We start from the raw sequence: 27,020 nt of genomic DNA, 5'->3' as shown, positions 1-27,020 counted from the left end.
CTTTGTGCATTTTCCTTTTCAAGTGCCAAAAGCAATCACTGAAAAAAATCAGGGGGTCACCGGGTTAGTTTTCGAATTATTTAAGCCACAAACAAAAAAGTGCGTCTGAATAAGCCTATGAAAGCGTTGCCATGGAAACTGCTAGTGACGAAATGACACTTATTTTTGGATAACCAATGATTATGTAATTCAACCCCGTAAAAGTGTTCACCTGGCCTTGGTCAGTCTTTCTGTTGTATTCTTTCAAAGTTACAAACCATCAAAGAGATGAAAACCGGTACGAGCCACCTTAAGCAATAGCGAAAATCAGACCTGAAAAAAATCAGGCCTGTACGGGATTCGAACCACTGACCTCTGCGATACAAGTGCAGCGCTCTACCAATTGAGCTAACAAGCCAACTGGGAGCAGGCCGTTAAGTTGATTCGTAATAAACCCGTAAAAGTGATAAATCAGATATAATGAAATATATGAAGTTCATATATTTTGAACTGCGATATTAGATACATATGGTGCACGATCCTCGCAGTAGATAGCGCTATTTAAGCAATAGCGAAAATCAGACCTGAAAAAAATCAGGCCTGTACGGGATTCGAACCACTGACCTCTGCGATACTAGTGCAGCGCTCTACCAATTGAGCTAACATGCTCAATTGGTAGAGGTCAGTGGTTCGAATCCCGTACAGGCCTGATTTTTTTCAGGTCTGATTTTCGCTATTGCTTAAATAGCGCTATCTACTGCGAGGATCGTGCACCATATGTATCTAATACCGCAGTTCCAAATATAGGAACTTCATATATTTCATTGTATCTATTCAGTTTTATAACATAACCAAAGTAAAGCGCGCCCTCAGATTGGTCAATTTAGCGTCCCCCATTTGCCCATGGGTGTACGCTGCTGACTATTTTTCCGCGCGCGCTTCTGTTTTCTGGTCACGTAAGATTTGTTAAATAAAAAGGAACTCTTCAGCCACAATGTATCAATGTTATGTTATAAAACAAATGGTAAACACCACAGCGTACACTATTAAGTTATGTATGCACGCGGGAGATTGCTAAGCACGAAACATGTTTTAATAAGCGGTCACCAATAAGGAGTGAGCGAGCGTTGTTCTAGTGACGATTACTACAGGTCTGGTCATAAAAAGAAAAAAGTAAGCTGTGGTACACGTTAAGGACATACTTCTGTCACCCCTGTAAGCTCTCACAGCGTTCTTTTACTCTCGATATATAATGAGTGTTTTCCTTTTTAGTTCCTTATCTTATTTTGTTTTTGCTGTTGTGGTTGTTATTGTAGAGTTGCGATGACGATAAAATCACAGAGCTACGGGTTAAAACTACAACAGAACTCTATTAATTGTGCAGTTCAGGTTTATGTAACAACTGCGTTGCCACGAGGCACGACGGTGTTCTTTTTTTTCTTGGCGATCACATGTCTATAGTCACGCGTGTCACGCCACAGTTGTTATCACTTTTGTTAAAATCTGTCGGAGCTTATCGAATATATTTAGGAAAATGGGCGGATATCGGTAACCTTGAGTTTTTAGTTTTCAAAATTATCGAAGACTTTTCACCATGGGAAAGAGAAAACATTAAAGTATCTAGGCCAAATATTGGAAATTATTATCCAACTACACTTAGACGAGTACAAATAACGCCATAGACGAGTACAAATATTACGCGGTATTTGTACTCGTCTATTGTTAAGTACCGGTTAAACAGGTTTTCTCGCATCGCGCAAGCGAAGATTTGGATTGTAGTTACGAAAAAAAAAAAAGTGGCGGACAATTTGAATCATATTTCCGACGACGAAGAGTCAGAATGGCTGGCAAATATAGATCCAAATTTATAGATCCAAGTTTATAGATCCAAGAAAAACAGCTTGACGACCAGAAAATTTCTTCATTTAATGAAGAAAATAGAGACAGCAACACAACGCGCCAACTCCGTTCAGCTTCGCATACTTCTGTGACGCACTCCTCGTAAATAAATATCCGCGAAATTCGCCCGCACTGAAATAACAGTTTGGCGTGTTGGATAATAAATAACTTATTAGACGTTTTGTTGTGTAGTATCGCCGAGTATTTTTATTCGTTATTTGTATTTTGACTTGGCCTACGGGCTCGTCAACATACGACACAACTCGTAAAAATACTCAGCGATACTACACAACAAAACGTCTAATTAACAGTTATTCCACGAGCGTGCGTTGGATATGAGATGATAGATAGCCAACGAGGCGCGTAGCGCAGAGTTGGCTATAATAACCTTACATCCAACAAGCGCGAGTGGAATAATTGTTTTATTAAAAACGTTGAATTAAATTATTAAGTTTTATTAAATTTTTAGCTCCCTTTTAATTTTAAGCTGACACGTACGCTTACCATATTTGTAGATTATGGTATATTGGGTGATATACCATGATGGCTAAGCCAATGAAAAGTCTTGATCTGCATTATCCAATGATCTAGAGTTTAATAAGTGTTTTATTAAAAACGCCCTCAAGAAATTATTATTTTGTGAGAAGAAACCGGATTGTTTAGCTCCCTTTTGATTTTAAACTAACGCGAACGCTTACCATATTTGTGGATTATGGTATATTGGCTGATATACCATAATGGCTAAGCCAATAAAAAGTCTTGAATTGCATTATCCAATGATTCAGTTTTTAATAATAAGATATATATATCTGACTGTCATTAGAGACAATGTTGCCATGGTAACGACGTAAGTATAAAAAAATTAACACCCAAAACAGAATCCTCACTGTATCGTCCGCCGAACTGCTGAATATTTAGGGAGAGACCTTTGAGATGAGTTAACTACGTTTCTTATAGTAACTCGCCCTCCGAAAGGAAGTTTATTTGTTAATATTTGGGTGCCGGGGGATCCACCTTAACCTCCTGTACTAAATCTAAAACTTTTACTTGCACAGCTTCCTTTTTTTCCTCGATGTAAAATCAAAGGTCTAATCCCAAATCCTTCGAGAAAACTCGCACTAAATGTTATAGTGTTTGACGCAACGTTAAGCCATTAATTGGGAAAAACGAACGATAAACTCGGTAGCCTCGTGGCACCGTTCGAATGTGCCGCCATCGCGCACGCACAAAAACTTAGATGTCCCGTTTGGGAACCCGGACTGCCACACATTACGTAACAGTTGCTATCCGTTACGTTACGTTGCGTAAGTTGTTACTACGAGATCGCAGCTTTATCGTTGGTTAATCGCTCAGGCTAGCGTTTTGATGCTCAAAATCATATTTTCAAAAGCGACTATACAAGGTCATTAAACAAACAGACAAACTTTCTGTAACCACATGCGCTGAGGCTGCGGGTTGCCACCACCGCTGTAGTTGGCTTCAGTAGTCGGAATGGCCACCATAGCTTGTGGAAAAGGCTGCATTTGGAGCGGTAAATGTCCGTTTCCCACTTGATGGTATGCATAGTATGACTAAAAAAAATAGATGAAAATATCCAGTTGATTAATGAGAAAAAGAAGGAAAAGGGGCCGGAGGGAAAAGGAAGGAAAACTGGAAGAGGAAGAATGAAAAGAGAAATGTGAGAAGAAAAACTGTGGGAATGGAGAAAAGACGAATGGAGGTGGAGGTTAAAAGGAAGAGAGCGAGACAGGAAATAAGAGAGGCATAAAGGCAGGTATGGGAGAAGGTGAAAAGGGAGGGAAGAATGACGGGAGATGGAAGAGAGGGGAGAAAAGGGAGAGGAAAAGGGAGTTAGCAATGCAGAGCAAAAGGGAGAAAGGGAGGGGAGGGGAGAAAACAAGGGATGACGGGAATGGGAAAGGGAAGTCGTGCATAAGCAAAAGATAACGAAGAGGAGAAGGAGTACAATCGATCGGCAATGCTGGACGAAGCCTTGCAAGTGATCCACTACACGATTGAACCCCAGATAGCAGATGATGATCCGAAAAAACCATGGATCTGGATGGACAAACTACGACTTCATTACACGGGATCTATCGGAACCTCCCTACTTGCAGACAGATTTAAATTCTGAAACACTCAGCAAAGTCTACACGAATCTATTCAAGAATGGGAGGTCAAGGTCAGACACGCGGGAAGCTTATGCTCGTACAATTCACTGACCGACGAAATGTGCCTCGACAAATTCGTTTTTGGCCTACACGATAGCACAATGCGAGCTGAGCTACTCAAAACACACTTATAACCTAATGGAGCACCTAAGACTATGCAAGACGTCGTAGCCGAAGCCGCCCTTGAGTCGGCTCAAAAAGCCAACAAACTAATCGCAGACGCCTCAAAAGGAATTGAGGAACAAGTAAATTGGATAAGCCATGAACAAATGAAACTAAAGCGGGAGCCCGGAACCTGCTTTTGGTGTGGAGATCGACGCGTACCTCATCCCTGGAAAGCATGCCCTGCAAATAGGAAAACCTGCACTAAGTGGAATTAACGACCACTTCGCTAGAGTATGCCTTGATACAAGCCCCCTGCAACAAGAACAACCACGAAGAACCAGCCGATGGCAAGCCCAAGGCATGGGTCGAGGCCACACTGATTAACACCTCGAGGCCGCTCCCAACCAAGATTCCCTCGAGAACAAAACATACATCTGCTGCAGACGGCAAATGATCAGCACCCTGTGACATATTACACGGATGACTACCAGGAACAGTGCTACTCCCTGGAAACGACAAATACATAGTGTCCATACAGACCATTGGCTCTAGAGCAAATCTGACATAGAAGTCCATACGGACCACCAGCCCATTGAGACCATTTGCAAAACGGCCCTGCACAAAGCCCCAGCGCGACTGAAGAAAATGCTGATGAGACTGCAGAGATACCGCTTCAATATCAAATACAAGAAAGGCACCTCACTCTACCTAGCAAACACCCTTTCCAGAGCCGCACTGCCTACCCCAGTTCATGCCAGGGTCACAGATTTTGAAGTGTTCAGGACTGCAATCACATAGAAATCTGACACACACAACCCACGCCTCACAGAAACCACCGAATATCGCCTACGCGATGAGACCAAAAAAGATGAACACCTCTCCAAGTTAATGACCACAATCGCTCAAGGCTGGCCGAATGACAGAAAACAGGTACCGCACCCTCTTCGATCATACTGGACCTACCGGGATGAACTAACAACTGACAATGGCCTTATTTACAAAGGTGCACAGGTGATGATACCACAGTCCATGCAAGAGGAGATGCTACTCAAAATCCATGCAACTCGTGCTCGAGTTTAGAGATAAAGACTGTTCACGTTGTTCACTGAGTCGTCCTTGCTGCCCAACAGTTACATGGACTATGATTTATACGCTTGATGACGTCAGTTGCCCTTAGAACTTGCGTGCTCCGCGTCACAGAAGCAGCTGACTTCGTGGACAATTAACAAGGGAGGTCGGAGTGGGAAGAAAATGACATGGATATTTTTGACAGAGGAGAAGGTAGAAAATTAAAAAACTTTATGGTAACGAATTAATAAAAAAATGATCAACCGGTTAGCTCAATTGGTCAAAGCGCCGGATTGTGTTGTGCGGGAGGTCGAAGGTTCGAGCCCCGACCGGACCAATACCCATGGTATTAAAATAAGTGAGGAGAATTTACTACCTTTCTATAATATCAAGAAATGGATAGATGTTCTAGTCTTCTCGGATAAGGAAGAATAAAACGTAGGCCCCGTCTCCTGCAGGGTTAGGGGTAGGAGACATTAATTTCCCACTCACGAGATTACTGTGTGATTGATGTCCTCCCCTGGGTAGGATGGGTGGTTGTTGGCCCTAAAAAGCCCCTATGGGGAGTGGTCAATTAACCTATGTATGTATGTATGTATGTATGTATGTATATACCAAAGTAGTTATAAAAATAGTGGTAGGTAGACTGGTTTATTAAAATAACATCGCAGTAAAATACTGAGCTGCGCAATTTTTTACAAGCTACTACTATACAAATATAAAATATGATGACTTAAAGTTCTATTAAAAGTTCTATTACATCTCAACTTGGGTTGGTTACAGCCGCAACCTTCACGAATAACGAATTAGCAAAACGCTTTGTCTTGGCTGTTGGTACATTGTACGTTCTTTGGCGCCTTAAATTATAACGAGGGCTATGGGCTTCAGGAATTAAGTAATGTAGTTTACTATTCTGATTCTCGCTGATTGATCTAAATAAAGACTTTGTAAAATCGTGATATTCTCTGATAGAAGTCAAACAGGCGCGCTCTAACGCTTCCCCATACGGCATTCTAGGAAAAATACACGCCAGAGCTCTTTTCTGAACTCTTTCTAACTCTGACTGTAAGTACTGAGGTAGAGCATAATGGAACACAGGGCAAGCGTAGTCAAGGGAGGATCTAATACATACGCAGTAGTAGGCAACAAGATCTGCGGCTGGAACACGCGCACGTTTGAGTTACACAAGGAAATAAGGTAATGATAATGATAATGATAAAAACAACAAAAATAATAAAAATAAAAACAAACAAAAATGTTTTAATGAGTTGCAAGGATGCGCTGTGATGTTAGGGCCCTGAAAGACAGAAGAGAACTTCATCTCACGAGAACCAAAACTGCTGTGGGCTTATCTCCATTTCAATACGCGGCTAGAAAGGAATGAAACGGCCTTTGAAAAGAACTTCGCACCTGTGATACACCGAGAACTTTTAAAGTCAAAACTTTCAAATTCTAAGTTAATTACGATAAGACAACAGAAATGTATGATATAGACTCCTTTTATTATATTTGTTCTCTATTTCGGGTGTCTACTACATGGTGGTTTCTGACGCCCTGTTAGGATATCATTTATTTGCGTTACGTTACAGTTGCTTTCCGTTACGTTACGTTGTGATACTTGTTACTTTTAGATCGCAGCTTTATCGTCAGTCAATCGCTTGAGTTAGCGTTTAAGTACTTAATATAACATTTTTGAAAGCGACTTTACAAGGCCACTGAAGAAACAGACAAACTTTCCGTAACTACATGCGCGGTGGCTGCTGGATGCCACTACTGCTATGGTTGGCTCCAGTTATCGGAATGGCCATCATTGCTTGTGGTGGAAAAGGCTGTATTTGAATCGGTACTTGTCCGTTTCGCTCTTGATGGTATTCATCGTATGGCTAAAAAAAAACCCGTTGATTAATGAGAAAAAAAAAGGAAAAGGGGCAGGAGGGAGAAGGGGAGGGAAATTGGATTGGAGGAAAGGAGAAAAGAATGCGGGAGGAGAGAGGGGTGGAAGGACAAGAGAGAAAAGAGGAATGAACGTGAGGAGCAAAGAAAGAAATGAGGGTATGGAGGGAGAAAAAAGGAAGCAAAAGAGGGAGAAATGGAAGAGAAAAATAGGAAGAAACTAAAGAATAAACAAGGAAGGGAAAAAGAGAAAAATTGAGGCTGAAAGAAAGGGAGGGAAGAATAGGAGGAGAAATGGAAAGAAAGAGGAAAGACAGAGGGAGAGAAGGAGAAAGAAACAAAGGAAGGGGAGACGACAAAGAATTAAAGTGAGCAAGAAAGAACTGAGGAAGAACAAAAGGAGAAATGTGAAAAGAAAAACTGCGGGAATGGAGGGAAGACGAATAGAGGTGGAGTTTGAAAGGAACGGAGCGAGACAGGAAGTAAGGATGGTCTTTATGGAGCTATGGAAGGAGGAGAAAAAGGAGGGAGGAATGGAGGGAGATGGAAGAGAGGGGAGAAAAGAGAGGGAACAGGTGAGCTAGGAATACAAAGCGAAAGGGAGGAAGGAAGGGGATGGGAGAAAAGAGAGGATGAAGAGAATGAGAAAGGGAGAAAAGGTGAGACGAAGGAAGGTGAATGAAGTCGTGCCAAAGCAAAATACAACGAAGAGGAGAAGGAGTAAGGACGGAAGAAAGAGGAAATAAGATAGGATTTCCGCATGCCTTCCTAGACTTCAATGCCATATTCAATAAATGATTTTTTTCCCAAGTAACGCAAAATACCTGATTTTCCTGCGGTGACTGACGCCCAGCATTACTGTTCCTAGCCATCGCCACGGCGAGAATGATCTCAGCGATGGCAAATATGATAATCAAGGCATGTATGGCTATCATGGTATTTTCCTGGTCTTTAAACTTGATTTTTGGGTCATTGGGCCAAAAGAAACGAGAACCTTCACCGTTTCTTGGACGATAATAATAATATTTGGCTCGCAATAAAAATTTCAGAGCCCATGAATAGCTTTCAAGTACCACCGCGCAAACCACAACAGAGGCAATACTAATTGTGCTGAGCCAGTTTTTCTGAAATCATTAAATGGGAGGAGACGGCAATTATTTTCTAAGCTTCAAATATATCTTACCAGTTGAAATGTTGGACATTAACCTTTAAGTCAGTGAATAACTGTTGAGTGTCACGCAAAAGTAAGACGTTATTTTCTCTTCGCATAGCCTGGATCTAATAAAATTCCAGTCGGTAATCATTCTCACCAGAATCGAGGAGCGTCTGGTCCTGGTCGCCAAAATCAATCCCATAATGCCTGCTGGCAATACCTGTCCGAGCAAGCAATAAAATTGTAGATTTTAGAAATCATGTCAAACAGCAGAAAGTATAGTTTGCAAAGTTTACCTTCACAAAGCCATTACAAGCTTGTTCGTACAGGTGCAAGCAAGTTTTAAAACCCTAGGGAATATTGCTGTTGTGGATGTTCTTCATGCTCTTTACCTAGACTTTGAAATCGGGTGAAATGGTTTGGGATGGAGAAACCTGAATCATGAACATGTGATCAGTAAATCTATTTTGATGTACAAAACGTCATATAATTATACCCCAATGATATTTAAGATCCAATTTGGGTATCAACATTTCCAATGATTTGACCTGGAATATTCAAATTAATGAAATTCTTAAGAAGGTATCTAACTGAGAGACCATATTTTTTTGGTGCAACTTAAGAGAGCTACGGTTACTCGCACTGATTTAGGGCTCTTCTACTCTAGTTGTATTAGATCAATTACTGACTATGCAGTTCCGGCCTTTCATTTCAGTTTGGCTAAATATTTTATGCAAGAGTTGGAATGTATACAGACTCGGAGAGCAATGTCCATTATCTGCCTTGGTGTTAGCAATAATTAGGCTCTTGTTATTATGAATTTAAAGAAATTGGCAATCCACCATGACGAAATATGTGAGACACTTTTTCACACAACTGTAAATGACAAACAAGTTATTACCTGCACCACACCAATCTACTTATTTATCAAGGTGTGCGCGACCTTTTAACATGCCGCGTGTTAAACCCGACCGTTTTAAGAATATCTTTAATTATTATCTTTTTTTGCCCTATAGGGGCTAGAGTTTTCAAATTTCGTCTTTCGATAACCTTTTTAGCGTCCTGTTTGCCTTTTTATTCTTTTAATTAAGATAGATTAGTTAACGATCTTTATCTATTCAGTTTCAAACTGCCATGTATTTATGAATTAATAATAAACTTCAAACTAATTAAAATATTTAAGATCCAATTTCATTTAAGTGCCCCTGAGACGAAAATTGACTATTTTATTTTGGCCTAAATTGTTTACTCAATGTTGAATTGAGTCAAGTTAAGACCCTTTTTGCCATTAAAAAATCAAAACAAACCTTCGATGACCAATTTTTACCGCTTCAAAGTCGTCCAAAAATCGTCCGCCATTGCTGAAAACATGTTCCAGCCGAGCCCGCAAAAACGTCATCATGACGTCAAAGGCTCCACAAACTTATGCTTTGCTTTGTCACAACTCTCTTTGTTCGGTGCACAGAGAATCACACATATTACCTTTTTGAGAACTGTTTCGTTGTCAGTCGGGAAATGTCGACTTATTCAGACGATGAATTGTCCCAAAAATCCTCTGAAGCTTCTGTGGATAGTTTTGCGCCGACAAACGATGAATTTTTGCCATGCGAATAAAGATAAACAAAGAACGGCACAGACTCCCCATGTGGCTTTTGTGGTCGCATCGCTTTATCGCCTTCGAACTGTATTTTTTCTTGTCGTAAGGGATTTTTTTTTTGTAAGAAATTATCGGGTGGTTAGTAAAACTAGTTTTCGGCAATGGCTAATGTATAACCGAAGGCGGATATTGGGAGTTTGTGAAAGCCATTTCTAAGCCACCAATGTGTTTTCCCCGATGCATTTAGTCAATGATATCATCAACCGGCCTTTCCTACGTGTTTTTTACTATCGGTGCTTTGAGAGGTTTGAACTCTGTTGTTGAGGTGCACTTTGGCCTCTGTTGTTTTTCTGTCTTACTCATGATGACTATTGTTGTGTTGCTTCGGTGAGGTTTAAAGCCGAGTTTGTTTCAACTCTTTTTGAGCCGTGACCTCATTGCGTTACAAAGTATTTTTTGGCTTAGATGCAGTCTGCAAGTATCGCTATGACAATTTTCCAAGTAGTTCTGAGGGGTGATAGAAGACTGAACCGGTGGCGTTCAGTTTGATATGAAACAGAAGTGGTTTATTTTGTCCGTGAAAGGTGTAACGGAGGCACATTCGTCTTGCGAATAAATCTCGCAAAAGTTGGCCTGATTTTAAATTCTTTTGTCACGGGCGTTGTGATGAATTTGAGACCCTTTGATAGCACGCTGACTTGGCTATCAGATGGTTGATAGTTTGACAGGTTTTTTAATAAATTTCATTTTCTAGGCTTTTTGGCTGCAAGCCTAAATTTTAAAGTGTTTTTGTGCTCTGTGTCTTAAGCTGTTTGTTCTGCTTTAGCTGATGTTAAAGCCAGCTTTTTTTTAGAATCAGACTGACACAATTATATTTTTCATCTCTTTTGTATAAAAGTGACCTCTTTGAGGTCAGAAATCTCAATCCTCAATTAAGCTATTTTATTATTCTTATTTACAATGTTCATCAAGTACTTTCCTCTGTGTAAGATATTCTGCCAGAGAGTTGTTAACGGTGGATATTGATCAGCTCATATGTAAAGGTGACAAAATCCGTGGAGGTTCGTAGACTGAGCTTTCCGGCGTCGAGATCGCACTGAGGACGGTTTTTCTTGTCCCTTCTCTTCTTGAACGGTAGGCACTGAACCCGACAGAATTCTTGCCTTAGATCCTTCAAAGTACACAGATCTCTCGAAACAGTCCTCCGAGAAGTGTTTGGAGTAGATCACAAATATTTCTGTAGGATTGAAGTTTGCTCGGCGAGGTCGCACAAATCGCATCCGTTTTTCCTGCTCTGGTCTATTTGCAAGGCTCCGATGCAGAGAAATACCTGCAGCATGTCTGCACGATTACTTCAGCTTTGAATTACGCATTGGTGCCCAGTCATTTTTGTTTAGTTTTTGTAAGAATAGAGTAAAGCACTCTGTTATGTTTGCTTGACATTTTGCCATGTGAGATTTTCGCGTTGAGCCTTTGACGTCACTTCCTCTGAGTCCTGCGATCAACTTCCGGAACATGATCAAATAATGGCGGACGCGAAATCGTGAGTTTAACGGCCCGAAAAAAGATATTGCTGGTAGTCGGTCTAAACTGAAATTTGGCAGAGTAGGTGAAGGAGACACACTGAACACGAAAATGGAAAAAAATGATGTACGAAAATTTTGATCTCAGGGGCACTTTAAAGAAACGGCCTTTCTTTGTGTTTCCTAACATACATATGTTAATTGACCACTCCCCATGGGGCTTTTCAGGGCCAATTCCCACCCAGTAACCACCCCAGGGGAGGACATCCATCACACAGTAATCTCATGCGTGGGAAATTAACGTCTCCTACCCCTAACCCTGCAGGAGACGGGACCTTCATTTATTCGTCCCTATCCGAGAAGACTAGAGTATCTAACCTTTTCTTGATATAGAAAGGCAGCATACTCTGTCTCCTCAATGGCTGGTCAAGCCACTCAATTCGAAGCCAATCATAAGTGTTGCATCAGAAAACACGGTAATAATCTACGCATTGGATTCGGCACATCAGAATTACGTCGCGGCTTTCTTATGGATTGTTGCAACTCAGCCTAGCTTAAAATGTTGTTCTCCTACCGAGAGCATAAGAATACAAGAGTATAAGAACGGGAGTATAGCTTAGTTTGGGCGTGATACGGCAGTATGATGACTTGATCTCAAACGGCTTGCCCGCGTTGTGAAAAACTAATTAGGGAGTTTGAGAAACGACAAGGGCGACGCTGTGGATAACTTCGGTTAAAAAAATAAACTTATATTTTATCTAGAGTCCCACGATACTCCAAAGTCATTTACTTTGTTTCTCATTCTCGAACTATCTCGAAACTGAATATGGAACTGTCAGCGTTAAAATTAGAAATAGAAATGAGTGTAAAACAATAGCCATCGACGTTCACGTTCTATAGACAACGCAAAGTTTTGTCATTTCGCGTTGTTGTTTTCGCAGAGGACGCAATGAAACCGATAAGGTGTTTGAAAACAGCTGCAAAATTATTCTAATCGTTTAGCAAGGTGTTTTATAGCCTAGCAGAAGTCAAGTTCTTAAAACGAAATTTTCCTTCCAGAAAGGAATACGACCTAGACTGCCCATTTGAAGAGTAGACTAGAACAATATTAATCGACCAACGATGTACGGTATCACGACTTGTGTTTTATTGCCAAAGCTTCTGCTTTCGACCGTTAAAATAGAAGATATTCGAGGTTCATGGCGAAGACGTGGAACAGTTTTTCGTTAGTGCTTCTATTCGTTTCAATAATACGACCACTGAGACCAAATATCACTCAACCCTCACAGCTGTCATTCGTCGAGAAACTTAGTTTGAGAATGGCGCTCAAAATTTGGTCTATGAGCTGACCAATAATGCCAACCAGGTATGGTGTTTACTGACCGAAAACAATATTATTATGGCCGCGAAACTAAGGGATCAATCCAAACTACGATAAATACACGAAATCTGTGATTCGTAAACGGTGGTTGGGTCATATGAAAAGTCGAAATCGAGAACGGCTGTAGAGCTAGGCTGGGATATGTACAATAGGCAGTTCTACTTCTTCAAGTGTACTTACGAGAGCTGCGATCCAACATGGCATGAACAAAAAGCTGAGGAAAACGTAGCGTACTTCAAAATGGTCCACGATGCCCAATGCAAAAAAGATAACTGCCATCGCTAGTTGAATAATCGAAATGATTTTCAATTCTCGCCGGCTAAACGCCATTTCGAGTGGAATATTTCCGCGACGTTTAATCTAAAATATTTACATGATAAATTTTAAAACCGACGGAACACATTAACTCGTTCCCAGACTCATTCCACTTTCTTCGCTTGTCAGGGCCAATCTGGTTTCTGGATAAATGTGATAATTTAAATACCGTAACAGCGAGCTGGCAAAAAGTCATCCAGAAGCAATCGCTCGTGTGAATAAACTTCAACAAGTATGATATTGTAGGGCTTCCCTCCCTTTTTTTCTTAATACGTGACGGCTTTTTGATCTGTCAATTTTAAGGTGAAATAGCTCTTATCGGAGATGTACACGCCACTCCGACAATGCAGCGGTATTCCGATGACTGAAGGATCAAATCGAGGCTATCGGGTCGAGCTTCAGAGTGAATCGTAACGAAATTTGCTATAAATCTTGGAGGTTTATAACGTTTTCGTTTATATCTTCATCACTTAAAGTATTTTCTTGCTTTTCCAACCATGGTTAAACATTGTATAGCTTTTGGATGTACGAACAGGAGTTCAAAACATGAATGCAAGGAATTATCTTGGCATTCGCTACCTTTGTTAGACAAGAGGTCGCTTGCTGAATGGCTCGCCAAGATCCGCAGAGAGAACTGTCCAGTAACCAAAAATTCTTACGTTTGTAGCCAGCATTTTTAGCCAGCCTGCTTTATTAGGCCACTTGGTGGACAGAGAATTCGTCTGAAGCCGGGATCTGTGCCATCAAGGTTCACGGATTTTCAGTTAAAAATCAGAGAGAAAGAAGCCTTGTTACCGAGGAAAGCAAACGGCAACTACTGTAAAATTAAAAACAAACAGGACTGCGACGACTGCAGCAAAATCCGCTCTCGAAGTTTTTGACTCGATCCTCCAAACTGAATGAAGCTAGACCTGTTGTAGAGAGTGGGAAGACTGAAAATGTTTTTGTAAGCGGAGAATCTGCGGAAAATGAAAATGACAAGCTTGCACGAGAACTTAGGTCAAAGGAGGAGAAACTCTCAAACGCAATGAAGGAATGGCAAGAAAAAGAGTTAGAACTGACAAATAAAATCAAGGAGTTAGAGAGACAGCTGGAGTTGGAGAGAAATGTAAGGAAGGAGCTGGAAATGCTAAATTCTCAAAATTGAAATAAACTATTTCTCCTTCTCTATCACTGTTTTTAACCAATGATAGTCCTAACTTATATGTTAAAGTTTTTTCATATCTGGTAAGCAATCGCATGTGAAGTGTACTTTGTCGCTATCACAGGCAAGTTCAATTCTTCGGATGTGCCCATGCCGAAACAGGCCAAATGCTTTGCTGCTAATGTTCTTATAATCTTTGTTGGCCTCGTTATCTTTGGTTTTTCTTTCGATGAAGTACGATATCATATTCTGCATATTAAAAGCAGGTACACTGTCTTTGGCATCGGGTAGAGGGAGCCATTCTGCTGAACCAGGAAAGTCAGATGGAGTATACGGAGTATTTATGTCTTGGTGCGGTTGGCTCGACGACATGTCATGCCACGCGTCTACGAAATCGTCTTCCCAGCTGTTTTTGATGTAGCTGACAACTCTGTATAGGAACGACAAAAATATTAGAAATGTTTGGCTCTTAAATCGTAGAAAGATAACGAATAGATGATTATTAAAGACTACAAATTTGTGATATACCTTTGAGCGAGCTCGGCCTTTTGTAGCGTCGGCTCTTGCACTTCCATCTTTGCTCGTTCCCCTACGATAGGAAAGCCACTCTTTGAGCCTCTTTTTTGTTAAAAGTTGAGGAAATTTACCACTGAGTAATTGAACTTTCTCTTCCGCTGAGAAAAACGCGGATTCGGGCAGTTTTTTGTCTTATTTTCAAAGTTCATAGTTGTCTCTCTTGTAATGCTTTGAAAAGTTAGGAAAGCTAGACCCCATAGCCTCGTTTTACTCCTACTCTCATCGAGATACCGCTGGATTAGCGAAATGGCGTGTACATCTCCTATAAGAGCTATTGGTTGATATTAGCGATTACAAGAGGCCTTCTGCTTGACGGGGATACATACATGTTAGTCAGGAGAAGGATTTTCATGAGGGCCCTGCAAGCGTTTATGGTTTTAATTTAAGGTATTTCATTCGAGAAGGGGCTGGGGGGGGGGGGGGAGGGAGGAGGGAGTTCTCACCATACCTCGTTTTGTGCAGAATCAGTGTTAGAAATTGAAAAATACTCGCAATAAGTAGCCTTATTCTATTTTATTTTGCTATGGATTTGAAATGAATGAGTTGTAAATGAACGAGGAGAATTCTACTCAAGCATGTCTCCCCCTTCCCCTCCCCCCTCGAATAAGTCTCCCGTCTGATTGACGCTTTCCCTCTCCCCAACTGGGGATAATTGAAGCGTTTACAGTAGTTATTCATTTGTAGTGAATACCGGGCGAGCGCCTGATCGCAGAATGGCCACCAATGGTTGGGCTGCAACTGAGGTCGCTTGCTCTTGCAACTGGATCGGCACCTGACCAGCTTCAAGTCGGTCATAAGAAACGCTTAGCTGTTTAATTACCCTGGTATATTCAATAGATTACACTCCATCAGATATTTTCTCTTGCATGATTAGTCTAGACGCGCCACAGCATCCAATTCTTTGTTTTCAATCACGTGATCAAAATTGGATGAATCACTTCCGGCGGCCATGTTGGAAGATATACAAAGCTGTTACAATGGCGGACGCGACTAGTTCTTCTCACATTGATATTGTATTTGACGACTATTGGTTAACTTTAGATGATGTTACGAAGGCTCGCTATCGTGACAAAGCTCTACTGTGTGGTTTTGATCCATATAAGTTGAAAAAGAGCGATTTTTCAGAAGATTTAAGCTTGCTTCCCGCCGTTCAGTTCCCGGATATCGTGAACTATTTGGTGGTTCAAACGTCTTGGACAATCATGTTGCAAATGAAATCCTACAAAGCCATGGAAGCTTACAACTTTTTCGTCTCGGGCTGGGTAAACACTCTTCAATTCAAGAAAACAGGAGGAAAAGTCGAGTCAAGTTTACGGCAGTTTTACTATATTTTGAGCTTTGGCCAACAAATATTCCAGCTTATGTTGTTTAACTTGAAATAATATACTTCTTTTCTGCATTTTTATGTAAGAGGATAAAATCTTTAAAAGACCTATTGTAGGTTAAGTGTGCAGTTTAAAGATGTTTTATATACAAACCTAAGTTCTAATGCTGCCACCAAATACCCATTTTTTATTTCCAACTAGAAAAAGTAATAAGTCAATTCTTTCTCATGCAGGTTAATAGCAAATGCTCAGCCTTGCATTTGTATCAATGATAGTATCATACATTTTCTCTTAAACCATGTATTCATTGAGAGTCAATTGTAAAATTCAACAGTTTATTGTACAGTAGTCACACAAGTTTTTACATTTTAGTCTTTGGTGATATTCTTGGATACTTAATGAGTGATGAAGCTTAACCCATTAGTGCTAGAATGGTTTTCATTCCCATTTCAGTAGATCTCTAAATGCCCTATGAAAATGAAAACGTTTTGCAATGAGGTGTATTCATAACATTGCTATGCACAACTGAACAATAATTTACAGCTCTAATTGAATGGCACCACCGACTCAGATAGATTTGTCAAGGCACAGTATACTCTAGCAATCTTGTCAACGGGGCATAATGATTCTCCGAACTTTGCTTTCACCAGGTCGATGGGTAGAGTGTTTTGCAGAATAATATATTTCCTCCTCACAATCCACCTATCGAATATTCTCTGAGCAATTGGTACAGAAATGTTGAACCTGTGGGCTAAGTCTTCTAAAGGGAAGTTCAACTTTGTCCGCATCAATGTCAACAAAAATTCCTGGAATTGTGGTAAGGCATTTCGCTTTGTCGAAATAACATGTTTACAAACAAGGTTGGAAACATGCATGAGATTTTTTGCCAAGAAAACAATAGAAAATGGGAATGGGATTCACTTGAAACAAAAACAGTTGTGGATGCTATCTCTGTGCAATGTCAATTTCACTCGCGCTGTTTTCGCGCTCGCGCTTAGTTGTTGTCACGCGGTCCCACAATAGTTCTTAATATATCTTTTAGCTGTGTCTGGATTGTTTTGACTTGAAAGATGTTCAAAAGTCGGTTGATTTAAGTCGCTGGACATCGAGTTCGATTCTACGAGAGTAAACTCTGATTCGGCAGGGGTGGAAGATGAATCTTTGAAAGGTAAGTTGTCAGTCGACGTCAAGGCTTCAGAGGCACGGCGCGCAGCTGTTGAAGGTTTATTTAACATGTTCTGGGCTCTTTTTTTAGCTCGTTTTTCTCGATAAAAGCCTTTTGTAGGGTCTTTGATGCAGGAGTGGCCCATGTTTACAGTCGGAACCCAATCTACATTTGTTGTATCTTCCAGTGCGAATGGCTTTTCTAAGGTAATATTTGCAAATGTTATGAAGCTATATAGTACCGCAAAACTGAGCAAAACATTTCGTCCTTTACATATGTTTTACCTGACACGAAATGAGCACTGCAAACATGAGTTCCATCAATCTTTTTTTCGGTGAGATCTTTGCTGTCTCTTTTGATATTTTTGATCCACTATTGTCTTCGCTCCGCGGAAAGTTTTCTAGTTTGCTCTCCCTGATGAGTTATTATTTTGGGTATTCTGAAGAAACTATACTCTTTGTCTCGAGTATTATGATACCCACAATTAAAAACAGCACAAGGAGTTGGCGTGATAAAGAAAATCACAAGTTTTAGCTTCACGACTGACTACACGTGCAGCCAAGCTTACGCTTCGCGTGTTTGTATATCTTCCAACATGGCCGACTTCCGGTTTTTTAATCCTGACCTCAGAGGAAGTGACGTCAAGTGAAAACGAAGAATATGGATTTGTTAGAATCGAGGATTATCCTGTAATATATGATCGGTAATTGTAATGGATGATCTGTAATTGTAAAACTCGAGAATTCATACGATGGTAAATTTTATGAATGCCCTTATAGTTGTGGAACCGAGGTTATACCTCGTGAAAAGCAATGGATGCAAGAGAAATTTTAGAAAACACTGTTTACGGCAATTTAGGACTGCCTAGCAGAGTGATTAACTGTCTGACTTAAAGACTGAAAGCGACTTGATTTTCTTTTGACCCACCAACTGACGGATGACAACTGACACCTGGCGATAAAGCTGGCTGTCATTACCAGCTGAATAATCGAAGTTATTTTCAATTCACGGCAGCTGAAAAACATATTTAATTGGATATTTCTGTGACTTTTAAGCCAAAATTATACCTTCTAAGATCAAAAGTCTCGAGAAATCAAGTTGGGTGGAACTTAATATATGTACAAATCTGTTGCTAAGGGAATTTTAATTTCAGTTCCTTAGCCACCGTTCATCGACAGGGCATCTTAATTTATTAAGTTAGTTCGATCCATTAAACGCGGCTACGTTGTATAAGAAGAAAGCCTAATAGTTTGAAGTTTATTGAAGCTTAGTAAGAAGAAAGCTTAATAGGAAATGACAGATGACAAACTACAAATAAATCTAATTAATGTAATTAATCTAATTGTTATTGATCTAATTTACACTTTCATGTTCATGAAGACCGTTCACGCCCGCAAACAGCAGGAGCTAGTTGAGGTTTGCGAGAATTAGAGGCACAGCAGTGGTGATAGAGTACAAACAAAGCTTAAACATAAATTAATAACATTGCCAGAAAAAGACAGCCACTTAAAACTCGTATATACAACTGCATCATTAAACATAAGAAAATAGTAACACTACAATGTAGAATATAAATTCTAAAGCCAGTTTATAATTAGTAATTTTTTGAAATAGAAGGGACGATTCAACATAGTAATCCTCAGCCTCTAGGAGCGAAAATAACATGTCCTTAAAGAGTTTTTTGAAAGCTCTCTTCGGGAGTTGACGAGGAGCATCGCAAATGGAGTTCCAAAGTTTAGCTCCGAAGCTAGCAAAAGAGCCCTGGCTTTGATTCAGTCTCGATGGATTAATATAAAAATTTCCGAAAGAAGAGAGCCTCGTATCGTGATTATGCTTTTCAGTAGCTTTAATGAAAAGGTTACTAATGTTAGTAGGTACAGTTAGACATGAGACGTCAAACATAATTGAGGAAACTGATTCAACGTATAATATATTTATGGGGAGGATTTTTGAGGAGATAAATAAAGGCATCGCATGTGCTCTGGGTTCAGAAAAATATATCAGCCGAGGAACACGCTTTTATAGGACGAGGATTTTATGTAAATGAGATTTAGCAGCTTGGCCCGGCCCCAAACAGCCACGCCATAGGATAGATAAGCGAGGATCAAAGAGCGATAAATAGAGTGGTTAAAGGTACGAGATGCCGAAGGCGGGCAATAATTCCAATTATTATGTAATAATTATTATTATTATTAAAAACTAGATCATTGGATAGTGCAATTCAAGACTTTTTATTGGCTTAGCCATTATGGTATATGAGCCAATATACCATGATCTAACATCTGTACATTGTAACATCCGGTTTCTTCTTACAACAATAAAGTCGAGATTTGTCTAATATCTTGGGGGCGTTTTTTTTTTTTAATAAAACAATTATTCCACTCGCGCTTGTTGGATATGAGATGATTATAGCCAACTTGGCGCTACGCGCCTCGTTGGCTATCTATCATCTCATATCCAACGCGCGCTCGTGGAATAATTGTTAAGTATACTGACAGTTTTCTTTGAGCTGCACTTTGTTAGATTTTTATTACACACCCTAAAATAAATTTAAAAACACCCAGGTGGCTTAATAGAAGACTTAAGGTATCTAAATGTGAAGTTGATCTAATCAAATGGCACAATTGGAGGACAGAAATTAACAATCGCTGCACAAAATCTTATCATATGATCCACCAATGCAGTGCGCTTGTCACATGGAGTTTTCATGATTACATATCAGAAAGTCAGTTGGCAAGGTACCTTACAAGATTGTAAATTTCCGTCTAAGCAGTCCAAATAACACGTTCAACATGAATTATAACATTCGCAATGCTTATTGTCTGCTCAACATCCACTGGGTCGAGCTGAGATTTACCCTTTAGCTAACTGCTATGGCCGCCAGATGAGAAGAAAAGGCCTCCTCATTCCCCTCGTTTCGATTTTCCTCTTCTTCTTCTGTCGAAGTACTTGGCTGACTAAAGTCGATTTGAGCAACAAGAAGATTGCTTTCTACAAGCTTTCGACGTTTCTCTACCGCTTCGCGTTCTTGTCGTTCCACAACAAGTTGCTCTCGCTTCTTTGCCCTAACAGCTCTCTTTGCGTTCGCATCATGGTCTAATTTAGGGCGAACATTTTTCTTGCCAAGTTGCAATGTGGGCACCCAATGCACGTCGTGCTTATGCCAGTAAGCAGCTGGCTTCCCTGAAACAAAATGCTTTCCACATACCCTTTCGCTGTTAAGCACGTCTTTCTATTCAGGGTCTCCGCGACTGATCGCTTTTATCAATTTTTCTCTCCGCTCTGTAGTCAGTTCTTCTCCAAATTCTCCTTTGTTGGTTGCCACTGAGGGTATTCGATAAAATCTAATCCCTTTATCCAGGTCACTTCTACTTCCACATCCAAAAACAATGCAAAGAACCATTTTCAGGCTTACTTTCGCACTGTGACCTTTCTACTGAGCGCGTTTGTTTGGGCACCAACATGGTGGATAGCAACCGTCGACAAGACGGAGGTCACGTGGGTGAAAACCAAGAATATTTGATGAGTGTTTTCCTTTTAAGTTCCTTATCTTATTTTGTTTTTGCTGTTGTGGTTGTTATTGTAGAGTTGCGATGACGATAAAATCACAGAGCAGTTCAGGTTTATGTTTGTAACAACTGCGTTGCCACGAGGCACGACGGTGTTTTTTTGACTTGGTGATCACATGTCTATAGTCACGCGTGTCACGCCACAGTTGTTATCACTTTTTTTAAACTCTGACAGAGCTTATAGAATATATTGAGAGAAATGGGTGGATATTAGTAACCTTGAGATTTTAGTTTTCAAAGACTTTTCACCATGGAAGAGAGAAGATATTAAAGTATCTAGGCCAAATATTGAAATTTATCTGATTGTCATTAGAGATAATGTTGCCATGGTAACGACGTAAGTAGAAAAAATTAACACCCAAAACACAATCTTCACTTTATCGTCAGCCGAACTGTTGAATATCTAGGGAGACAGCTTTGAGATGAATTAACTACGTTTCTTATAGTAACTCGCTCTCCGAAAGGAGGTTTATTCGTTAATACTTGGGTGCCGGCGGAGCCACCTTAACCTCCTGTACTAAATCTAAAACTTTTACTTGCACAGCTTCCTTTTTTTCCTCAATAACCGGTTCGTTTCCGCGAACGGTGACAAACAATGTAAAATCAAAAGTTTAATCCAAAATCCTTCGCGAAAACTCGCACTAAATGTTACAGTGTTTGACGCAACGTCTAGCCAAAATTAGGAAAAACGAAAGATAAACTCGGTAGCCTCGTGGCACCGTTCGAAGATGCGGCCACCGCACATGCACAGAAACTTAGATGTCCCGTATGGGAACCCGGACAGCCGCGCGCGCGCGTTACGTTACAGTTGCTATCCATTACGTTACGTTGCGTAGGTTGTTACTACGAGATCACACCTTTATCGTTTGTTAATCGCTCAGGCTAGCGTTTTGGTGCTCAATAAAATATTTTTAAAAGCGACTATACAAGGTCACTAAACAAACAGACAAACTTTCCGTAACTACATGCGCTGAGGCTGCTGGTTGCCACCACTCCTGTAGTTGGCTTCAGTAATCGGAATAGCCATCATAGGTTGTGGTGGAAAAGGCTGCACTTGGATTGGTACGTGTCCGTTTCCCACTTGATGGCATTCATAGTATGGCTAAAAAAATTAGATTAAATTATCCAGTTGATTAATGAGAAAAAGAAGGAAAAGGGGCCGGAGGAAGAAGGGGAGGAGAATTGGGAAGGGAAGAATAAAAAGAGAAATGTGAGAAAAATAACTGTGGCAACAGAAGGAAGACCACTAGAGGTGGAGATTGAAAGGAATGGAGGGAAACAGCCAATCAGAGAGGCATACAGGGAAGTATGGGGAGAAGAGAAAAGCGAGGGAGGAATGGAGGGAGATGGAAGGGAGGGGAGAAAAGGGAGAAAAAAAGAGAATTAGAAATGCTGAGGGAAAGGAGGAAGGGAGGGGAGGGGAGAAAAGAAGGGATGAGGGGAACGGGAAAGAGAAGCTGTGAAAAAGCAAAAGATAACGAAGAGGAGAAGGAGTAAGGACGGAAGAAAGAGGAAATAGGAAAGGATTTCCGCATGCCTTCCTAGACTTCAGTGCCTTATTCGATAAATAGTTTTTTCTAGAGTAATGCAACATACCTGATTTTGCTGGGGCGATTGACGCCCAGCATCACTGCTCCGAGCCATCGCCACGGCGAGAATAATCTCAGCGATGGAAAATATAACAATCAAGGCATGTATGGCTATCATGGTATTTTCCTGGTCTTCAAACTTGATTTTTGCGTCTTTAGCCCAAAAGGAACGAAAACCTTCACCAGTTTTTTGACGATAACTGTCATATTTGTAACCCAATACAGATTTCAGAGCCCATGAATAGCTTTCAAGTACCACAGCACAAACCACAACAGAGGCAATACTAATTGTACTGAGCAAGTGTATCTGAAATCATGAAATCAGGTGAGATGGCAATTATTTTCTGAGCTTCAAATATATCTTATCAGTCAAAGTGCTGGACTTCAACCTTTAAGTCAGTGAATAACTGTTAAATGTCACGCAAAAGTAAGACGTTATTTAATATTTTCTCTTCGCATAAATAATCTCATAACATTTCAGTCGGTAATTATTCTCACCAGAATCGAGGAGCGTCGGGTCCTGGTCGCCACAATCAATCCCATAATGCCCGCTGGCAATACCTGTCCGACCAAGCAGTAAAATTTTAGGTTTAAGAAAGCATGTCAAACGGCAGAAAGTAGAGTTTGCAAAGTTTCCCTATACAAAACCATTACAAGCTTGTTCGCACAGGTGCAGGAAAGTTTTAAAACCCTAGGGAATATTGTTGTCGTGGATGTTCTTCATCCTCTTTGCCTAGACCCCTAAAATCAAATGAAATGGTTTGAAATGGAGAAACGTACGATCAGTAAATCTATTTTAATATACAAAACGTCACACAATTATACCCCAGAATATTTGAGATCCAATTTCATTAAAGAAACGGCCTTATTTTGTATTATTTGAGAAATAATAAGAGAATAGCAAGGTAGAAGTAAACATATCTTATTAGACGTTTTGTTGTGTAGTATCGCTGAGTATTTTTACGAGTTGCATAATTGTGCGGTATTTTGACGAGCCCGTAGGGCGGGTCAAACTACAAATAACGAGTAAAAATACTCAGCGACACTACACAAGAAAACGTCTAATAAGTTATTTGTTATCCAACACGCCAAACTGTTATTTCAGTGCGGGCGAATTTCGCGGATATTTATGTATGGGGAGTGCGTGACAGAAGTAGGCGAAGCGGAACGGAATTGGCGCGTTGTAGTGTTGCTGTTTCTATTTTCTTCATTAAATAAAGAAATTTCCTGGTCGTCAAGCTGTTTTTCTTCGTTCGATTCATCTAATGAACTTGGATCTATATTTGTCAGCCATTCTGACTCTTTGTCGTCGGAAATATGATTCAAATTGTCCGCCATTTGTTTGTTTTTTTTTTTTCGTAACTACCATCCAATTCTTAGCTTGCGCGATGCGAGAAAACCTGTTTAACCGGTACTCTACAATAGACGAGTACAAATACCGCGTGATGTTTGTACTAGCGCTTCTACGTGTTAAAAATGATATTCTGAAATCAATCGATGATAAACAATGTGTTGTTCTCTTGCTGTTAGACCTATCAGCTGCCTACGACACTGTCGACCATAAGATCCTATTACATAGACTGCGTTCCAGGTTTGGTATAAAAGGTAAAGCACTTTCGTGGCTTCAGTCTTAGCTTACGGATCGTTCCCAATTTGTTCAGATTGATGGATTTACTTCCTCAATTCGACCGCTCAGATTTGGCGTGCCCCAAGGGTCCGTGTAGGGTCCGTTGCTGTATCTCTTGTACACGGCCCTACTAGGTGACCTAATAAGATACCATAACATAGACTTCCATCTATATACTGATGACACTCAACTATACACCACCTTCAGTTGCGATGATAAGAATGACCTTACCACTACAATTTCGCAGATTGAAAGCTGTCTTGTTGATATCACCAACTGGATGACTACTAACAAACTGAAACTAAATACTGATAAAACCGAACTTCTTATTCTCCATTCTAAGTTCAGACCGCCCCCACGGCTACCTTCTATTAAAATAGGAAATGATGTCATCGAGCCTACAAATAAGGCGCGTAATATCGGCGCCATTTTTGATAACACCGTAATGATGTCTTTTCATTTTAACAACATAGTTGAAGGGGCATTCCACCACCTAAGAAATATAGCTAAGATTCGTAAATATATCAATGTCACAACAGCTAAAGTTCTTTTACACGCATTTGTAAATTCGAAGCTAGATCTATGCAACTCATTTTGGTATGGTCTTCCCAAGTATGAAATTAACAAACTGCAATGTGTCCAAAATCCTGCAGCATGTGTGATTGCTTGCTTAAGTAAGTTTGATCACATAAGCGATACTCTAAAGGAGCTGCACTGGCTGCCGGTGGAGCAAAGAATAATCTTTAAGATTAAATTTATTTGTTTTAAGATACTCAACAATTTAGCTCCTGATTATTTGGATGACCTAATTCATGTTTATGAAACTACAAGGTACCTTCGCTCATCTTCAGACAAGTGGCGTCTTATCATCAAACCCTATAACTTAAAGACATATGGTTTAAGGGCTTTCTCAGTAATTGCCCCTATACTTTGGAGCGATTTACCTATTGACATTAGATCAATCGACGATGTGAACAAGTTCAAATCTAGATTGAAGACCTTTCTTTTAAAGAAAGTTTATGAACTATCCTAGGTTCTCCATTTTGTAATTTTTTTATTATGTATATATCTATAGGTATACGATTTGAGTCCTTTTTAAAGCATTGTGAAGCGCTTAGCACTGAAAAGGATAGGCGCTATATAAATATTTCTGGCATGATTTAGACGATACCACAAAGGTTGGGTCGTTTGAGGTAACCGTCTCGGTTCTCCCCCATCCTAGCATCAGCACTGCACTGATGAGGCCCAGAAGGCCGAAACAGTACTGTCTGCAGTTAAATATTTTATTATATTATTATTATATTATACTCGTCTATGGCGTTATTTGTACTCGTGTAGGTGTAGTTGGATAATCAAACATAGTATTAGATGGACTTAAGTGCTAATGTATATATTTATAATTACTAAAGGAGGTTCACTGTGGGTTAATAAAGCTGACTCTGTCTCCTCTATGGCTGGTCACGCCACTCAATTCTGAGCCAATCATAAGCGTTGTATCAGAAAACACATTGCAATTGTATCTATGGATTGGGTTCAGTACATCAGAATTACGTCGCGGCTTTCTTCTGGATTGTTGAAACGTAACTCAGCCCAGCCTAAACTGATCCAAATGCTGCTCTCCCATCGAGCATAAGAACGGGAATATAATTTTGTTTCGGCGCGATAAGGCAGTATGACGACTTGATTTCAAACGGCTTGCCCGTGTTGTCAAAAACTAATTTACATTCCTTGATTCCTGTTATGGTTCATATCTTCGATATAAATTGTTTTCATGACATGTCATATTAAATAAAACACATGAGAGAAATTTAATTTTTGACTCAGAAAAATGCAGATTTCAGGTAACACAATACTAGAGAAAGACAAATCAGTGTACAAAAGGTTACGAACTGTTTAGTTGCAGCTTTTAACCCACTCGTGCTTATTGGCTGTATACCTTATTGTGATCGAAATCGTGTGATTACCTGAGAAAATATGAAACTCATCTTGGTCCGACTGAATTAAATATACTGTTTGAAAATTCTACCGTGCTATATATAGTCAAGCCATATCAGTTCAAAGTCCTTAGCGGAAGTCGATCATAAGGCGTTTGAAAACAGCTGCATTATTATGCTAATCGTTAATAGCAAGGTGTTTTGTGGCTTAGTAGAAGTCACGTTCTTGAAAGGAGATTATCCTTCTAGAAAGAAATACGACCTAAACGGCCCATTTGTAGTGTAGACTAGGAACAATCGACCAACGACTTGATGTACGGTATCACGACCTAAGAGCTTAAGTTAATCCTCTTTAACATTGTGCAAATCCCTGAGCCTAGTTCGTGCAGCCGTTCACGATTTCGACTTTTCATATGACCCAACCACCGTTTACGAATCACAGATTTCGTGTAATCATCGCAGTTTGGATTGATCCCTTAGTTTCGCGGCCATAATGATAGTCGTATTCGGTCAATAAACACCATACCTAGTTACATTATTCGTTAGCTCAAAAGCTAAATATTGAGCCCCCTTCTCAAACTACGTTTCTTGACGAATGACAGCTGTGAGGGTTGAGTGATATTTGGTCTCAGTGGTCGCATTATTGAAACGAATAGAAGCACTAGCGAAAAACCGTTCAACGCCTTCCCCATGAACCTCTAATATCTTCTATTTTAACGGTCGAAATCAGAAGCATTGGCAATGAAACAGCTGTAGTTCTACGTCTTTAAGTGTATACTTACGAGAGCTGCGATCCAACATGGCATGAACAAAAAGCTGAGGTATGTGTAGCGTACTTCATAATAGTCCACGATGCCGAATGCGAAAAAGAAAACTGCCATTGCTAGTTGAAGAATCGAAATGATTTTCAATTCTCGCCGGCTGAACGCCATGTCGAGTGGAATATTTCCGCGATGTTTTATCTAAAATATTTACCTGTTAGCTTTTGAAACAGACAGAACACAATA

General features: G+C 40.2%; 2 protein-coding genes, 1 non-coding gene and 2 pseudogenes across 4 annotated transcripts; 1 reads left to right on the top strand and 4 right to left on the bottom strand.

The window, feature by feature from the left end:
* Positions 1-324: 324 nt before the first annotated feature.
* Positions 325-397, bottom strand: Trnat-ugu (transfer RNA threonine (anticodon UGU)). The gene has a single exon. It is a non-coding gene; the product is annotated as a tRNA-Thr (tRNA).
* A 1,203-nt stretch (positions 398-1,600) lies between these two features.
* Positions 1,601-27,020, bottom strand: LOC148740141 (uncharacterized). Of its 2 annotated transcripts, none has more exons than XM_088748317.1 (4): positions 26,796-27,020; positions 22,951-23,013; positions 22,460-22,759; positions 1,601-3,449 (listed from the first exon to the last, which is right to left on the bottom strand). In XM_088748317.1, exons 1-4 carry the CDS (start codon positions 26,943-26,945, stop codon positions 3,285-3,287), a joined length of 678 nt encoding a protein of 225 aa, XP_088604443.1. In that variant the 5' UTR covers positions 26,946-27,020; the 3' UTR covers positions 1,601-3,284. The 2 variants fall into 2 exon arrangements, with proteins under 2 accessions (XP_088604443.1, XP_088604445.1); XM_088748319.1 differs by lacking the exon at positions 1,601-3,449 and adding an exon at positions 21,462-21,965 and having other exon boundaries at positions 26,796-27,016.
* On the top strand, positions 3,655-4,681 carry LOC148740143 (uncharacterized; annotated as a pseudogene).
* On the bottom strand, positions 5,855-13,158 carry LOC111319181 (uncharacterized). Its single transcript, XM_088748326.1, has 4 exons — positions 12,950-13,158; positions 8,426-8,488; positions 7,940-8,239; positions 5,855-7,105 (listed from the first exon to the last, which is right to left on the bottom strand). Exons 1-4 carry the CDS (start codon positions 13,097-13,099, stop codon positions 6,965-6,967), a joined length of 654 nt encoding a protein of 217 aa, XP_088604452.1. The 5' UTR covers positions 13,100-13,158; the 3' UTR covers positions 5,855-6,964.
* On the bottom strand, positions 18,520-21,319 carry LOC148740142 (uncharacterized; annotated as a pseudogene).

The sequence above is a fragment of the Stylophora pistillata genome, chromosome 2, assembly GCF_964205215.1.
Source record: "Stylophora pistillata chromosome 2, jaStyPist1.2, whole genome shotgun sequence".
NCBI classification, from domain to species: Eukaryota; Metazoa; Cnidaria; class Anthozoa; order Scleractinia; family Pocilloporidae; genus Stylophora; species Stylophora pistillata.
This window is presented reverse-complemented; position numbering and strand designations above follow the sequence as displayed.

Excerpts from the sequence above, each read along its gene's own strand:
- LOC148740141 (XM_088748317.1), bottom strand. The coding sequence starts at position 26,945 with ATGGCGTTCAGCCGGCGAGAATTGAAAATCATTTCGATTCTTCAACTA. Across the intron at positions 22,760-22,950 it reads CCCGACGCTCCTCGATTCTG|ATACACTTGCTCAGTACAAT; the intron begins GTGAGAATAATT and ends TCATGATTTCAG. Across the intron at positions 3,450-22,459 it reads AATCGCCCCAGCAAAATCAG|TCATACTATGCATACCATCA; the intron begins GTATGTTGCATT and ends TATTTTTTTTAG.
- LOC111319181 (XM_088748326.1), bottom strand. The coding sequence starts at position 13,099 with ATGGCGTTTAGCCGGCGAGAATTGAAAATCATTTCGATTATTCAACTA. Across the intron at positions 8,240-8,425 it reads CCAGACGCTCCTCGATTCTG|AAAAACTGGCTCAGCACAAT; the intron begins GTGAGAATGATT and ends TAATGATTTCAG. Across the intron at positions 7,106-7,939 it reads AGTCACCGCAGGAAAATCAG|CCATACGATGAATACCATCA; the intron begins GTATTTTGCGTT and ends GTTTTTTTTTAG.